Below are 17557 nucleotides of genomic sequence, written 5' to 3'. Positions count from 1 at the left end.
GAAAACCTCTTCACTGCAGCTGTGAGATACAGAATTCATGATTTTGAAATATGCACTTTGATGATCAATATTCAACATTTATTTGATTGGGTGGAGGTCTATTTTTGCTTAATAGGTTGCAAACCTGTTATAATCGTTGTGTAAAACACAGTACGTAACATGTTATGGCCAATTACAATTGGACTGTTTATTCACAGCAACATACCAAGCGGGTTAGTGTCTTCCCTACATGACATGCACTTCAGAGAGAAAGGCCTGCTCTCTCTCTCTGCCGCTCCCTCCCTTTCTCTCATGCTGCAGGCCTGGAGCCCACTGCTTTATCACGGCACTGCAGGAGGGTCCACTGAATGCAGCCAGTGTCTGACCAGGTAACTTTAAACTACAGAGAACTCTTCCTCTGGATGGTGTCCATAGCATCGTTAGACCATTAGGGAACAAACAAGCCTTACCCTTTTACTGTGGAAGGGAGCTGGTGAACAAGAACATATCTGCCAAACATGCTGAATTTGATTACTCACGGCTGTTGTCTCTTTAATTCGTCTCCTTTGTAGATTTGTGACACTTGCTTGTGTACGTGTGGCACCACGCGATACATTTCTGCGGGCCAAAATTGATGGATTTGGTTATGACTTGGCAATGACAGTGAAATGATATGTTTTTGAGAAATGACAAAGGAGAGAGCGAGAGACTGCATGCCAAGAGGCCCGCAGCACTTATGCGCAGTGTGTGTCCGCTCCCCCTGCTCTGGCTCTGTGGGATAATAAGAGGGTTTGTTTTCCCAGAGCTCCCACATGAGGGCTGGGCCTCGTTGGCTAAGGGGGACGGGCTGCCTTCCTACAGGATAAGTAGACAGAGAGAGAGAGAATGAGGAGTGGCAGAGAGGGAACCTCCTTTGTCGATTTATAGGTCTTCCATGCACACATACACACACACACACACACATAGATAGACACACACAGACAGCAGGGGCCTCTCAGACAAAGTCAGGATGTGACATCACTCACAGGAAGAGAAGCCAAACAACTTTTTGACTTGTACTTTTTTGTCTGCGCTGCTGTGTCGCTGGCTTCTCAGTGAAGTTGGAGCCTCGAGGTCTGTTGGTAGCTGGGAAGGAGGGAGTATCTGTAGGAACCGGAGAGGGACAGATCTGCCTGGATCGTTGTCCATATTCCCAAGTCGTCCACATTGGGAACCCAGCCAGGTACTGTGGGGGAAACTTCTCCCCTTTTTTTTATGTCTCTGTTGATCTCCTTGTATCTCTTCTCACTCTTTCACTTTGATGCATATAACTGGATCCAACTGTGTTTGGTCCATTGCATTAGCGACTCTTTTCTCTCCCACATATGTGTGTAGGATCTAGAAAGAGCTGCTGTTATTCTCCACTGTCCGAAGGAAATTCCATGGAAAACTCAGTAAAGTGTGCAGTGTGCACAGTGGGTCTGGTCCGCCATCCCCCGTACGTGATCAGACATGCACCAGTCTGTAATTGGAGAGGCATGTGGAGACTGAGAAGCAGTGAAGTCAACAAAGCGAATGTATCCCAATCCCTTGGCCTGTATAGAAATGTATCCTCTGTGCACTGCGAATGTTAAATACAGTAGTACTCTGAGGTGTACGGTCCACGACTGTTATTCACATCTGTGCATCTGAAAGTTAGATACCATAACTAATGGAGTGTAGTAGCCATCACTAAATCAGCCAACTATCCAGTTGTGGACCAGCACATATTTTTTGGTCATTCTCCAATGGACTACAAACTCAGTGCTTTCCCAATGTTGAATGCCTGTATTATCGCCAATAGAAATTCACCAGTAGAGCTAATACAGTGGGGCAAAAAAGTATTTAGTCAGCCACCAATTGTGCAAGTTCTCCCACTTAAAAAGATGAGAGAGGCCTGTAATTTTCATCATAGGTACACTTCAACTATGACACACAAAATGAGAAAAGAAAATCCAGAAAATCACATTGTAGGATTTTTTATGAATTTATTTGCAAATTATGGTGGAAAATAAGTATTTGGTCAATAACAAAAGTTTATCTCAATACTTTGTTATATATCCTTTGTTGGCAATGACAGAGGTCAAACGTTTTCTGTAAGTTTTCACAAGGTTTTCACACACTGTTGCTGGTATTTTGGTCCATTCCTCCATGCAGATCTCCTCTAGAGCAGTGATGTTTTGGGGCTGTTGCTGGGCAACACGGACCTTCAACTCCCTCCAAAGATTTTCTATGGGGTTGAGATCTGGAGACTGGCTAGGCCACTCCAGGACCTTGAAATGCTTCTTATGAAGCCACTCCTTCGTTGCCCGGGGGGGGTGTTTGGGATCATTGTCATGCTGAAAGACCCAGCCACGTTTCATCTTCAATGCCCTTGCTGATGGAAGGAGGTTTTCACTCAAAATCTCACGATACATGGCCCCATTCATTCTTTCCTTTACACGGATCAGTCGTCCTGGTCACTTTGCAGAAAAACAGCCCCAAAGCATGATGTTTCCACCCCCATGCTTCACAGTAGGTATGGTGTTCTTTGGATGCAACTCAGCATTCTTTGTCCTCCAAACACGACAAGTTGAGTTTTTACCAAAAAGCTCTATTTTGGTTTCATCTGACCATATGACATTCTCCCAATCTTCTTCTGTATCATCCAAATGCTCTCTAGCAAACTTCAGACGGGCCTGGACATGTACTGGCTTAAGCAGGGGGACATGTCTGTCACTGCAGGATTTGAGTCCCTGGTGGCGTAGTGTGTTACTGATGGTAGGCTTTGTTACTTTGGTCCCAGCTCTCTGCAGGTCATTCACTAGGTCCCCCCGTGTGGTTCTGGGATTTTTGCTCACCGTTCTTGTGATCATTTTGACCCCACGGGGTGAGATCTTGCGTGGAGCCCCAGATCGAGGGAGATTATCAGTAGTCTTGTATGTCTTCCATTTCCTAATAATTGCTCCCACAGTTGATTTCTTCAAACCAAGCTGCTTACCTATTGCAGATTCAGTCTTTCCAGCCTGGTGCAGGTCTACAATTTTGTTTCTGGTGTCCTTTGACAGCTTTTTGATCTTGGCCATAGTGGAGTTTGGAGTGTGACTGTTTGAGGTTGTGGACAGGTGTCTTTTATACTGATAACAAGTTCAAACAGGTCCCATTCATACAGGTAATGAGTGGAGGACAGAGGAGCCTCTTAAAGAAGAAGTTACAGGTCTGTGAGAGCCAGAAATCTTGCTTGTTTATAGTTGACCAAATACTTATTTTCCACCATAATTTGCAAATAAATTCATTAAAGATCGATCCTACAATGTCATTTTCTGGATTTTCTTTCTCATTTTGTCTGTCATATTTGAAGTGTACCTATGATGAAAATTACAGGCCTCTCTCATCTTTTGAAGTGGGAGAACTTGCACAATTGGTGGCTGACTAAATACTTTTTTGCCCCACTGTAGATGTAAAGTACTGAGGAAGAGGAGGATCCTGTTCACACCACACGTACTGTGTACAAACACCATGCGTATGTGGAGGAAGCTGTCAAGAAGATGGATGACACTCTCCTCCTGAACAGTCCAGGGCCCCTCATTCCTACACGTCTCGAGAGTAGGAACGCTGATCGAGAATCAGTTCTGCCTTTAGACTCATAATGAAAAAGATTGTATGGAGAGGGGGGACCGGATTCTAGGTCAGCACTCCGACTCTGAGACGCTTTATAAATACAGGCCACGAGGAGTGAAAGAGGAAGCTCTTTGTCAAAGTTCTGCTAAAGTCTAACTGCTCTGTCAGACCGACAACGTCATTGCATCAATACTGCGTAATAAATTCTGCAGTCAAACTTTTTTCATTATGTAATCAAACATTTTAGTGGATATGAATGCAAGAGAAGTTCAACATTCACCTTTTACTTACTAGTTCTGTCAAGTCGATGCATACAATGTTATGCGTATCTTGTATAAATCCAATGTATGCACGACCCAGAACACAGAACGCACTGCAACTGCCTCTGCAACACAATACTGCAAGGCAAACTGAGCTTTCCATTGGAAATGAATGTACTTCTGGTGTACCAAAACCCAATGACGCTATTGGTCTAATCGAGGCGTAATAGCAAAACGACAGTAAAACGACACTAAACCAAGTGTAATGCAACATTTCTACTTGCACTCATTCTGCATGACTCTGTAGATTTCAGACTCAGAGCACATGAATAAGCGTAACTTATATAGAAAGACAAATATTTCCCACTTAAACCACACACGTTGCACCATAACAAAACCAGGAACTGTTGAGAGCAGGAACTGTGTGAAATGGAACGTGGGACACAAATGTGGATACAGTCACGTACAGTCATAAGGGCACGAGACATATGTGTCATATAGAATGAAAGAAGAAGCTATTTTAAAAGAAGCTTCAGAAGCATTTTAGAACAGCATACTGTCTCTAGTTTATTCAGCGTATAATATTTGGAACAAATACCTGCATGACTTTATTGACAGCTGTATAGCTTGCCTTGACTTTTCAGAGCACTCCACATGAAAGTCATGGAAACTCAGTCAAGTTCAGATCCTTCTTAACCATTATTTATTTACTTTTCTGCTCTTTTGCACACCAATATCTCTACCTGTACATGACCATCTGATCATTCATCACTCCAGTGTTAATCTGCAAAATTGTAATTATCTGCCTACCTCCTCATGCCTTTTGCACACATTGTATATAGACTCCCCCTTTGTTTTCTACTGTGTTATTGACTTGTTAATTGTTTACTCCATGTGTAACTCTTTGTTGTCTGCTCACACTGCTATGCTTTATCTTGGCCAGGTCGCAGTTGCAAATGAGAACTTGTTCTCAACTAGCCTACCTGGTGAAATAAAAATAAATAAAAAAATGGAGCTGAGTAGCCAGTTGGCTACTAAACCTGCCCTGTAACTGAACTAGTTTGCTGGGGAGTTCTCGGTAAGATCTGATCCACCACGAGTTATTCTCTTCTCTCTGGTGCGCTTGACTTGATTGATATACGGGTTGTTGTGATGACTCATCCCTCGAAATGACTACCCCCCCCCCCCCCTGCTTCATCCCCCCCCTTTTCATACGATATTCTGATACGGACAACCGTTTGTTATTAACCCTTATGATTAAAAAAACAAAAGCAATTTAGTCTAATAGATTTTGTCCCTCTGCAACATTCACTGTCTGAAAAGAAAATGTCAAACCCATTCAGGCTGTTTGATCCTTAACCAGTCCAGGACACTGCGAAATGATCTCCTCATGGTCTGCCAGATGGTTAATAGCTAATAACGACTGGATGTATGACGCCATTACAGTAATTATCTACTGTGCTATTGTCCATCCCTACAGGGGAGTAGACCTCCGTCAATATTGTATCAGGTCAATGGCGAAGGTGTTAGACAACTCATGGTGCTTACAATTGAACTTGAGGCAGTGTAGCTGCGCTGCGCAAGTGGGTTTTCTCCAATGGAGTTGTATGACCAGTGAGAGGTAGTGTTCTGCATAGTTAATGTTGAGCGTGTGGGTGGCGGCTTTTAGGTGGAAAGTTCAAAGTGTCTCACGTACAGACGACGTAAAGAACCCTTTCACCACGCTTCCTCTTAGTGAAGTGCAGCATGCTCTTCATTTACACAATTACCTTTGGCTATCCCCTCTGATCTGATTTCACTATTAGATCACACTGGGCCTATTTCAAGGACACTATGGTTGTTGGTCTTGTGACATTCAACGCATAGTGGCCGCCAGAAAATAAAAGTTCACCAGAAATGAATTCCGCAAATGGATTCTTCTCACCTCATATTTGGGGTCATATTTTCTGTTCTGAGCAGTTTCACAATCCCTACATGCTTTGCTCATCAAGTCCTTCAAGATATGCCCTTTGTAAACAAGCTTACAGTATTGTTTCTTACTTTGCTGTTTTCATTTCCTGATTTCTATCATGCTGCCTGATAACATTGTGAACGAGCTGAGCATCTCTAACCTCTCATGACCTATTTTGTTTCCTCTATGTCTCAGAGAGGGGTCCCTCCATTCTCAATCATCCCCAATGTAGAGGTCACTGCCCTCTGAATAGAACAACTCCTCTGCGACCTGCAACCTAAACAAACGTATGTTAGTGAAACCTGTCCATAGAGTCCACCATTAAGACAATGGCGCTCTGTCTCGGACAAGTCTTCAGCAAAGATAAAACGTTTAGGCCTCGGAAGCGCTTTGAGCCTGGCACACAGCGGTTTGAGCTGTACAAGAAGGCCCAGGCCTCTCTGAAGTCAGGCCTGGACCTGAGGAAAGTGGTCCAGCTTCCCGAGGGAGAGAACATCAACGACTGGATCGCCGTGCACGTGGTTGACTTCTTCAACCGGATCAACCTGATCTACGGCACGGTCAGCGAGTTCTGCACCGAGCGCACCTGCCCCATCATGTCGGGGGGCCTGCGCTACGAGTACCGGTGGCAGGACGGAGACGACTACAAGAAGCCCACCAAGCTGCCCGCCTTGAAGTACATGAACCTTCTGATGGACTGGATCGAGACGAACATCAACAACGAGAACATCTTCCCCACGAGAGTAGGTGTGTAAAGGCAGTGGTTCCAAACTAGGATAGTGAATGCACCTGTGATGTGGCTTCATGCCCACTCTCTCTGACAGTATCTTTAATGGATCTAGAAAGGTTCAAAGAAAGGTTAACGAGATAGGTTAATTACACAATGAGGGTGGCAGAGTGTGAATTATGGGGGGCCAGTATGAGCTAAGCTTCCATGAATGAGACATGAGCTCCTCTAAATGCAACAAAAGTCCAACTTTGGGGGGGGGGCTCTAAATATTGATAATTTGACCAAGATGGGCCGACAGCAAGATGCCCTGGCCGCAAGACGCATCAGTCTCACTGGAGAAAGCATCCGAGTGAGTAAAACAGCGCCCCTCTGTCTCAGTATGTGTAGCCCATGTATCTGATGCTGTCTGATCAAAAAGAGTATGATGCATTCTCCGGTGAGATAGATTCAGACACTTGCGAATTGAAGGAAAATGATGAAATATAATTTCATAATTTTTTAAAATTTGTTTATAGTTTTTTGGGGAACCATAGATTCCCTCGGCATCCATGAATGCACACCACTATAATAGGCCTAATGAAAATCGCCAAATGTCATTACATTTATGGTGTTTGTAACAGATGTCTTTTTCCATTCATCAAATAGCAAGTGTACAGTGTGCACGGTTTGGATGCTGGGATCATTTTTGGAGTAGACAAATGCGTGCAGCTGCAGTTAGCCTACTTCTTGAAGTGATTTATTTGACAATCAGATGAAAACATCATGACTGGTTGTGTTCATGCCACATTAAAATGTAATACTTTTTTTTTTTACTGTTAAATGACATCTTTACTGTGAGGCCCATAAAAAAAAAATCCCAAGTGAGCCTCCCCCGAATGTCACGGTATAATTTACACTCTGGGGGGTGGCATTTGGAAGAAATTGAATGGGGTACTCTGAGTCTATTGTTCATTGTCAAAGGGTTGTTATCAAGCTCTGTTTGAGGAGGGAGATTATGTGCATGAACAATCTATTAAATTAACATGTAATCGGCTGCCGAGAGAAATTGTACAGTATACGATCTACCTACAGTATAGGATATTGATGTCCAGTGTGATTTGAATGATCTCCAATGGAAACGAATGTGACAGCTTTTAATGCTAAGTGAGATGTAATTATGAAACATAATAGAACATAATTATGGAACATAATGACATTCTGATAGTTACAAATAGATTTTCATTAATGCATCCAGGGATGGTCTCTAAAAATGAATTGAATGGGGTGGCAGTCTTCCTCACTGACAGTTCTTTCCTCTTTGGTCCCAGGTGTTCCTTTCCCTAAGAACTTCCAGCAGGTGTGTAAGAAGATCCTGAGCCGTCTCTTCCGGGTCTTTGTGCACGTCTACATCCACCACTTTGACAGCATCTGCAGTATGGGCGCTGAGGCCCACATCAATACCTGCTACAAACACTACTATTATTTCATCTCTGAGTTCAGCCTCATCGAGCACTCTGAACTGGAGCCCCTGGTGAGAAAGGAGGTGTGGGGGTGAATGGAGGGGGAGGGGGGGGGGGGGGGGGGGTCAAAAGTAGTGCACTAAATATGGAATAGGGTGCTATTTGGGATGTATCCTTAGATAGAGCTTGGGTGGAAGGTTCCATTTCTATGTCCTGTAAGTTCATATTTAGGACAGGGGTAGAAGGGTGTCTGGATATGAATGTATGAGGGCGTATCCCTCACATTACTATCCTTCAGACTGACTAGTTTTGCCGTGGCCCAATAAGGGAGGAGCTTCCATTTTCCTCCATAAAACGAAGGCAGTGTATTGTCTGCGTTATTTCACACCACAACAGAACATGTTGTTTTGAGTGTCTGCGCAAACCACATAAACTGGGTGATTATACAGAATCAACTCTGGGCATTGAGCATATTACCCAATCACAGCCCAGTAGAAAATAATTATACGATAGCAGTGTGTCTTTCATTTTCCCTTTGGCACAGTCATTGGAATTAATGATGCACCACTTATTTCCCCAGTTTGCATCATAAAAAAAAACTTGTTAAACTCTTTGTAAGAAATCTGGTTTGGTTTATATAACCATCATAAGTGAAATTGCAGTCTAGCCAGCCATAACTGAGAATCATGTCACGTTCAAGTTGTTTTCTCTAGTGCAGAGAGCTTCGTTACATCTGAACAGATGGAGGTAGGTGCTCCAAGGTACAATAAAATGCCTCTGTTATCATCATTATAAAAGACAGACTTTTACTTCCCCTCCTGGTGAAAACGTATTGAAACTATATCAACAACATAATCAGGGGGGAAATAAGCTTTTGGATGACTAGAGGTAAGATGGGAACAGACGAGTGACTTCTCATCAGATGATGACTGTATTGTAGCCTATCTGTTCGAATATATTCGTGGCCTCATACAGCGTGACGGTAGGTGTGTAGCATTGTCGGTTACGATAAATTAAGCCTGGGGCCATTTACCGGTCATTTGTCAACATCATATGAATTGCTTGTCTCTCCTCTCTTCTCTTTACCCCCAGAGAGCAATGACAGAGAAGATCTGTAACTAAACCACATGGACAATGGAGTGTACATCATTTCAAAAAAATTCCCCGGAGCCCTTCAAGAGACCCACTGCTTAAATACCATTCCAAACACTCACTCAAACCAAAGGACAGTCAAATGGATTTTGAGTGGATTTGAAGAACTTAAGTGTTATCCATCAAGCATTAGAACGTTTATTCACATATGTTTTTAGGAAAAAGGACTGTTCTGCTTCCTAGATTTTGTGCTGTGACATGCAGCATTTCAGTATTTTGTGTTTTATTTGAGTAACTGTTCTAGCTCTGTTTTACTAAGCATGAATATGTTTTTCTTGTGCATGTTCTTGACATCATTAACTTCCAAAATGTGCCTGCGGTTTCGAGGTGTTTGAGCCATTTTGTGATGGACAGAAGGCGACATCACAAGACCCCTCTCCAGTATTTAGCATTTTGTGACAAGTACGTGTCCAATGTGTCCCAGCCAGAGGCAACAGAGTTAAGGACTTTGAAAAACAGACATTTTGTGAGGTGTCTGGGTAAGTACAGGGTGACAACCGGAAGCAATACTTGTGAAATATTGACTTCATTTTCATTTACCAAAACTAGTTCAACTGGGATTACTCTGGGAGACTAATCTGATTGAGATGTGTGACTGATTAATTTGCCAAGTGTTATGACAAGTAAGTTCACCCACTACAATTGGTGTTTTTGTTGCATGCCCTGTTAATTTGCATTTTATTATTAAGGAAATGTTTTAGCTGTGATCACACTAAATATCAGACATAGGATATTTTCATTCAGACAGTGACCAATTAAAACCTGCCTCATTGCTTTTGTAAAACCTTAAAGTAACTGTCCAGTGTTTCCAGATTTCTATGAAATGAATTACAATATGAGTGAAATCGTTTTTCTTCCCCCCAAAAATGGTAATTAAGTATGTTATAAAGCAGCTTTTCTGTGTTGCAGTGGTGTGGGCTTACCTCAACAACAGAATGGTGTGGGCTTACCTCAACAACAGAATGGTGTGGGCTTACCTCAACAACAGAATGGTGTGGGCTTACCTCAACAACAGAATGGTGTGGGCTTACCCCAACAACAGAATGGTGTGGGCTTACCTCAACAACAGAATGGTGTGGGCGTACCCCAACAACAGAATGGTGTGGGCGTACCCCAACAACAGAATGGTGTGGGCTTACCTCAACAACAGAATGGTGTGGGCTTACCTCAACAACAGAATGGTGTGGGCTTACCTCAACAACAGAATGGTGTGGGCTTACCCCAACAACAGAATGGTGTGGGCTTACCTCAACAACAGAATGGTGTGGGCTTACCCCAACAACAGAATGGTGTGGGCTTACCTCAACAACAGAATGGTGTGGGCTTACCTCAACAACAGAATGGTGTGGGCTTACCTCAACAACAGAATGGTGTGGGCTTACCCCAACAACAGAATGGTGTGGGCTTACCTCAACAACAGAATGGTGTGGGCTTACCCCAATAGCAGAATGGTGTGGGCGTACCCCAACAACAGAATGGTGTAGGCTTACCCCAACAACAGAATGGTGTAGGCGTACCCCAACATCAGAATGGTGTAGGCTTACCCCAACAACAGAATGGTGTGGGCTTACCCCAATAACAGAATGGTGTGGGCTTACCTCAACAACAGAATGGTGTAGGCTTACTCCAACAACAGAATGGTGTGGGCTTACCCCAACAACAGAATGGTGTAGGCTAACCCCAACAACAGAATGGTGTAGGCTTACCCCAACAACAGAATGGTGTGGGCTTACCCCAACAACAGAATGGTGTAGGCTTACCCCAACAACAGAATGGTGTGGGCTTACCCCAACAACAGAATGGTGTGGGCGTACCCCAACAACAGAATGGTGTGGGCGTACCCCAACAACAGAATGGTGTGGGCTTACCCCAACAACAGAATGGTGTGGGCTTACTCCAACAATTTTTCAAAATGCATGCAGATTGTAACAATACTTTGGAAATCTGTTTTAAGATAAATGCTCCAAATTTGGCACAGAGGTAGATTTCTGGACCCTTAAAATATTAAGATATGGAGCCAGCCCAGATATGCAGCAATTAAAAGATAGATTTATGTAGCCTGGAAATATTTATTTCTGGAGCCACCACAGATTTGACCCCTGGGGACAGTTACTTTAAACAACTTTGCGATTCTCTGTGTGTGTGTGTGTGTGTGTGTGTGTGTGTGTGGCCCCTGTCAGTAATAAAATGTTAGAGTTCTGAAGGCCTTTTTTGAGATAAACACATAAAATTTGGCACAGAGGTAACTTTATTTAGCCTAAAAAGATTTAGATATGGAGTCATCACATATATGTGGTGGCCATCTTACAAAATGGCCACTGTCAGTAATACACTGTTAGAGTTCTGAAGGCCTTTTTTGACATAGACGCACCAAATTTGGCACAGAAGTTGATTCATGTACCCTGACAAGATTTGAGTATGGAACCACTAAAGATTTGGCCCCTGGGGGCCTTGGAAGTCATCTTATGAAATGGCCACAGACGGTAATACAATTTACAGTTCAGAAAGCCTGTTTTAAGATTAACAACCCAAATTTGGCACAGAGGTATATTTATGTACCCTGAAAAGATTTAGATATGGAGCGACTCCAGACTTAAGTGCATAGATGACATGTATTTTTTCCCCACTTATAGCCTACTGCCATGTGCGCATTGCAGCACTTATAATGTGAATTAATAGCCTAATAGTTTATCATCATTTAAAGCTAAATGTCCTGATCTGTTGCGTCAGCCACATTGCATCAAAAAGGCCATGGTTGTATTAATTTGGGATCTATCGCATCCCACACCTTTTGAATTATGGGCGATAGTGGATTGGCATAGGCTAGTGCTTTTGCTGTTTGTTAGGCCTACTCATCTTGTTGGCTGACGAAAAGTAAATGTGGACAGTTCTTCCAACATCTTCAATATGCACCTCGGAATTGGATAAGGACGAGCAGTTGCATCCCCAATGTGTCGGTCTTCACTTGTAGCCTGTGAGAAAGACCTGATCAGGTGATGGATAGCCATGTGAGTGAGAGGTGCTTCGGAGCGCGCAGCAGTCATTGAGAAGGGCACAAAGTAGCACTCCAAGGCCAAGGGCATAATGGCCACTGGCTGCAAAAGGCGTACCCCAACAACAGAATGGTGTGGGCGTACCCCAACAACAGAATGGTGTGGGCGTACCCCAACAACAGAATGGTGTGGGCGTACCCCAACAACAGAATGGTGTGGGCGTACCCCAACAACAGAATGGTGTGGGCTTACCCCAACAACAGAATGGTGTGGGCTTACCCCAACAACAGAATGGTGTGGGCTTACCCCAACAACAGAATGGTGTGGGCTTACCCCAACAACAGAATGGTGTAGGCTTACCCCAATAACAGAATGGTGTGGGCTTACCCCAACAACAGAATGGTGTGGGCGTACCTCAACAACAGAATGGTGTAGGCTTACCCCAACAACAGAATGGTGTGGGCGTATACCGTTCAAAAAATCTTAATGCACGTAGACCACTCATTGGCCAGGAGAATAACATCATCCTGTATTTGGAAATAGCATGCATTTTTGAAACAGTCTATTTGAGATACAAGTTTGAGGTGTTTTTAAAAACAAACATTTTAATGCTTTGGCCACAAATAAGAGTATAGGATGAGTCAACAGCATTGAGAATGAGTTAACAGAATTTTCACTGGGCAGTTAGTTTAAACAACTTTGCCATTCTCTCTCTCTCTCTGTGTGTGTGTGTGTGTGTGTGTGTATGTGTGTGTGTTCGTTTTGAGGAAAGCTATTTGATATTAAAATACTAATATGACTCATGGATATAACTAATAGGACGTCCTATTTATAGGGCAAGAGTATTATAGGGCATGGGGCCCTATAATAATATGGATATACCCCATATTTGACCCCTGGGAGGCATGGCAACCATTTTTCAAAATGCATGCAGATTGTAACAATACTTTGGAAATCTGTTTTAAGATAAATGCTCCAAATTTGGCACAGAGGTAGATTTCTGGACCCTTAAAATATTAAGATATGGAGCCAGCCCAGATATGCAGCAATTAAAAGATAGATTTATGTAGCCTGGAAATATTTATTTCTGGAGCCACCACAGATTTGACCCCTGGGGACAGTTACTTTAAACAACTTTGCGATTCTCTGTGTGTGTGTGTGTGTGTGGCCCCTGTCAGTAATAAAATGTTAGAGTTCTGAAGGCCTTTTTTGAGATAAACACATCAAATTTAGCACAGAGGTAACTTTATTTAGCCTAAAAAGATTTAGATATGGAGTCATCACATATATGTGGTGGCCATCTTACAAAATGGCCACTGTCAGTAATACACTGTTAGAGTTCTGAAGGCCTTTTTTGACATAGACGCACCAAATTTGGAACAGAAGTTGATTCATGTACCCTGACAAGATTTGAGTATGGAACCACTAAAGATTTGGCCCCTGGGGGCCTTGGAAGTCATCTTATGAAATGGCCACAGACGGTAATACAATTTACAGTTCAGAAAGCCTGTTTTAAGATTAACAACCCAAATTTGGCACAGAGGTATATTTATGTACCCTGAAAAGATTTAGATATGGAGCGACTCCAGACTTAAGTGCATAGATGACATGTATTTTTTCCCCACTGCCCCTGTTTCGAGACAGGTGCATGATAATGGTCCATTCTAAATCAAAACAAATTTCACACATATATAATTTAGTATATGTAAAGACAGGATTAAATCAAGAATAGTCTGATATGGGTGACAATATTAACCTATCACTTGTGAATTATATATTATCACTTGTAAATGACGCCCAGCATAAGACAAGAAACAATACATTTATCTTATCATAGTCACACACCTCATGTAGCCTAGCCCATAGATCTATATGTGTTGATAAGGTTTGCATCACAACTAAAGTGGCCAAATAACTCCTTAAAATTAAAAACATTAATCCGCTTTACAAGTGGTGTATAGGCTAATTGGCATACATAAACAGAGCGTGAGTTTCAAGTTTGGGGAAGATCAAATTTACCATAAAAATGCAGCTTTATAATAAAAGCGTTACATGCATTTGCAGTCATTTTTGATAATGGTGTTTTCCCTTTTGATAATGGTGTTTTCCCTTTTGATAATGGTGTTTTCTCGCTAATGGAACATTCGTGCTTATAGCCTACTGCCATGTGCGCATTGCAGCACTTATAATGTGAATTAATAGCCTAATAGTTTATCATCATTTAAAGCTAAATGTCCTGATCTGTTGCGTCAGCCACATTGCATCAAAAAGGCCATGGTTGTATTAATTTGGGATCTATCGCATCCCACACCTTTTGAATTATGGGCGATAGTGGATTGGCATAGGCTAGTGCTTTTGCTGTTTGTTAGGCCTACTCATCTTGTTGGCTGACGAAAAGTAAATGTGGACAGTTCTTCCAATATCTTCAATATGCACCTCGGAATTGGATAAGGACGAGCAGTTGCATCCCCAATGTGTCGATCTTCACTTGTAGCCTGTGAGAAAGACCTGATCAGGTGATGGATAGCCATGTGAGTGAGAGGTGCTTCGGAGCGCGCAGCAGTCATTGAGAAGGGCACAAAGTAGCACTCCAAGGCCAAGGGCATAATGGCCACTGGCTGCAAAAGGCATGGATTTTTTTTAGGATGCATTACGGCCACACAAAGGGAATGTCGCGGTGAAATTCGAGGCATTGTGAAGTGCTTGTCAAATTGAGAATGAGAGACTGATAAAGTGTGTACAGCCTGCACAAAAAAAAATCGAAGCAGAGTGCCTGCCATCATTAGAGTCGCTTCATGCCGCCTTACATTTGTATTACAAATCAAAACATATAGCCCAACATTTGTAGAACAACTAAAGTCACATTAATAACTCTAAATTAAGCATATAGGAGTACCTATTTCTTTGTTAACCGGTCAACACAAAATAGCTGCATGTACGCACTCCCTGAAATCGTTTGGAGAAAATATCCTTAATTTTCTATTCAGCTTTGTTCAATTATGTTCTTCATACTATAAAATAATGCCATGGAACTTTAAGCAAATCTTGTCTGCTAAACGAGCTAGTGTAGTCCACAGCCATTTTGGCATAACCAGATCAGAACCTAACATAAGGACATCTCAGAGTATGCTATTCTGTTCTTCTGAAATAGACTCCATCTTCTTCATGTCATGCTTCTTTAGACCTGTCTAACATAGATAATGGATTTATTGTAAAAGTGTAGGCTATATTATATGGATGTATTAGACTTTTTTAAATGTAGATGTTCCAAAGGTCTGCATCAGTGGCTTGTAGGCTATGCGTGGAAGCCAGGAGATGCTAAATGTGTTTATGTTAATTAACGTCAATTACTCTGAGACCAACAGTTATTTGCTTGACAATCACCGGCTGACGAACATTTGGGACCGCCACAGCCCTAATCTACACCTCGATTAGGCGGATCGAAAACCTCATTCTTTTGTTTCATGGTTTTCAATTTGAGTGTCTTCTTTTCTATGTAGCCTACACTTTCTCATTCTGAACCTCTAATGCAAGTGGCTTAATGACAATGATCAGAAGAGCAGCTATTCAATGATTTGACAGCTCCGACACAGTTACCCCGTCATTATGTGGGTGTCAGCGATCGCCGGCTAAGCCCCTAGAGTCGATGTCCGCGCCCCTATGGAAATCAAATTAGTAGAATAAAATACTTTTCATCAAAATCTGTCTGTTTAAGATAGAGATATCAGTTTTTTTGCATGGGCTGCATCCACTGTATCTGCCAGTGGCGGCCTTCCGTAGCTGTGGTGGAGGTGGCCGAGCTGGAGCGGTGTTTGTCAGACCATGACACATCCCGAATATCTGTCTTCTCACAAAAATGTCTGTAGCGTCCGAATGGCATGGAAAGATGAGACTCTCGTGAACAAGATGGTGTTCTCCGTTTTGCTCTACGACCCTCTATGACAAGCGTCAATGGACTCGTCTGATGCGCCAGGAACAGTTTGGCCTACACACTAATATGACCACTCTATGGAAAGGTTGAGACTCTGTTTTCCATGTATGAATCTATTATTCAATGCATTTCAATGGGCTAATAGAAGTAAGGCAAAATTCAATGTTTCATGACAAAAACGGGGGAACCAAAATTCACATCAATCTACTTTCATCACAATATGCACGATTGTTTTGCTAAGCTGCCCCACTAGCAGTGGCTTCTTCTTTTCGTCTAATGACTGAACTATAGACATGGGAGGGGGCGGGAAAAGGCAGGAGCTATGTCAATAACGGTATTTAAATGTGGAAGTCATTTTGCATGGCCCCATGCCCCAGTTGAGGGGAGATTTCCTAAGGACCAATGGAATGGTTTAATGTGCAAACCACGCTCAAACAGGGCACCGGGCCATTAAAAACTAACAAGCCCATGTTGTCCACCCATCACAACATCCAGAGGATGTCAGAGGCTCTGATGGAGCATTTAAAACATTTTTTAAATTTATTTAACCTTTATTTAACCTGGCAAGGCAGTTAAGAACAAATTCTTATTTACAATGGCGGCGTGGAGGTTAAGGGAAGTCACAAGTGTGTTTTGACAAGTTAGTAAGCTGGATATTAGCTATTTCTGACAGCAAGTTAAGTTACCTGGAGAGAGTTCTGGAAGGCTTGCAGCTATGCCATCGTGCTCTGCCTCACCCTATTTACCAACTGAAAAAATAATGAAACATTTCAGGTTAGCTATCTACTGGAGTAGTACATCAGTATGTGAGTGGGGGGAAAACAAGACAGAAAATGTAACAAGAGAAGACCCGATAGCATAGAGCTGGCTTTCCCAAAATAATGATATGGTATGCTCTGACTTGAACACACATTCTACAGAACTGGTTGGGCTTTTTCTTACTGTTTTCGCAAATATGCAGAGCCGTTTGTACAGTTTAACTGCGGTAGGCTATGTGTCAGACATATCTGGGTCATTCATTGGGTGAGTTACCTAGTAATTCAAGCAAACCCAGCTCGACTTCTTACTGGTGAAAGCAGTCACGACTTGTGCCAGACTGGAGGCAATAAACATAGTGTGAACTAGCTATTACAGATTTTCGACCTTATTAGCTAACAATCTAGCTAACCATATAAAGTTATCAGCTATATGAAAATAATTTAATGACAAGCCAAAGCAACCTTAACCAGACATTTGCGCTAGTTGAGTCAGCTAATACGTCTTGCTAGCCAATGTTAGCTAGCTAATGAAGTTATGAATTACTTATGATATAAACAAAATTCGAACCTGGAATCTGTGTCCAAATAGGCCAAAATCCCAAGTGGATTAAGGCACTGCATCTCAGTGCTAGAGGCGTCACTACAGACCCTGGTTCAATTCCAGGCTGTATCACGACCGGCCGTGATTGGGAGTCCCATAAGGCATCGCACAATTGGCCCAGCCTCATTAGGGTTTGGTCGGGGTA

At 42.6% G+C, this 17557-nt stretch overlaps 1 protein-coding gene across 1 annotated transcript; it reads left to right on the top strand.

Moving 5' to 3' along the window:
• The first annotated feature begins 826 nt into the window (after positions 1-826).
• Positions 827-10034, top strand: LOC109902299 (MOB kinase activator 3C). Its single transcript, XM_020498558.2, has 4 exons — positions 827-1201; positions 6004-6555; positions 7846-8048; positions 9070-10034. Exons 2-4 carry the CDS (start codon positions 6138-6140, stop codon positions 9097-9099), a joined length of 651 nt encoding a protein of 216 aa, XP_020354147.1. The 5' UTR covers positions 827-1201; positions 6004-6137; the 3' UTR covers positions 9100-10034.
• Positions 10035-17557: the final 7523 nt, after the last annotated feature.

This window comes from Oncorhynchus kisutch, linkage group LG13 (assembly GCF_002021735.2).
Source record: "Oncorhynchus kisutch isolate 150728-3 linkage group LG13, Okis_V2, whole genome shotgun sequence".
NCBI classification, from domain to species: domain Eukaryota; kingdom Metazoa; phylum Chordata; class Actinopteri; order Salmoniformes; family Salmonidae; genus Oncorhynchus; species Oncorhynchus kisutch.
Note: the sequence above shows the minus strand (reverse complement) of the source record. Positions and strands in the feature narration are given on the sequence as shown.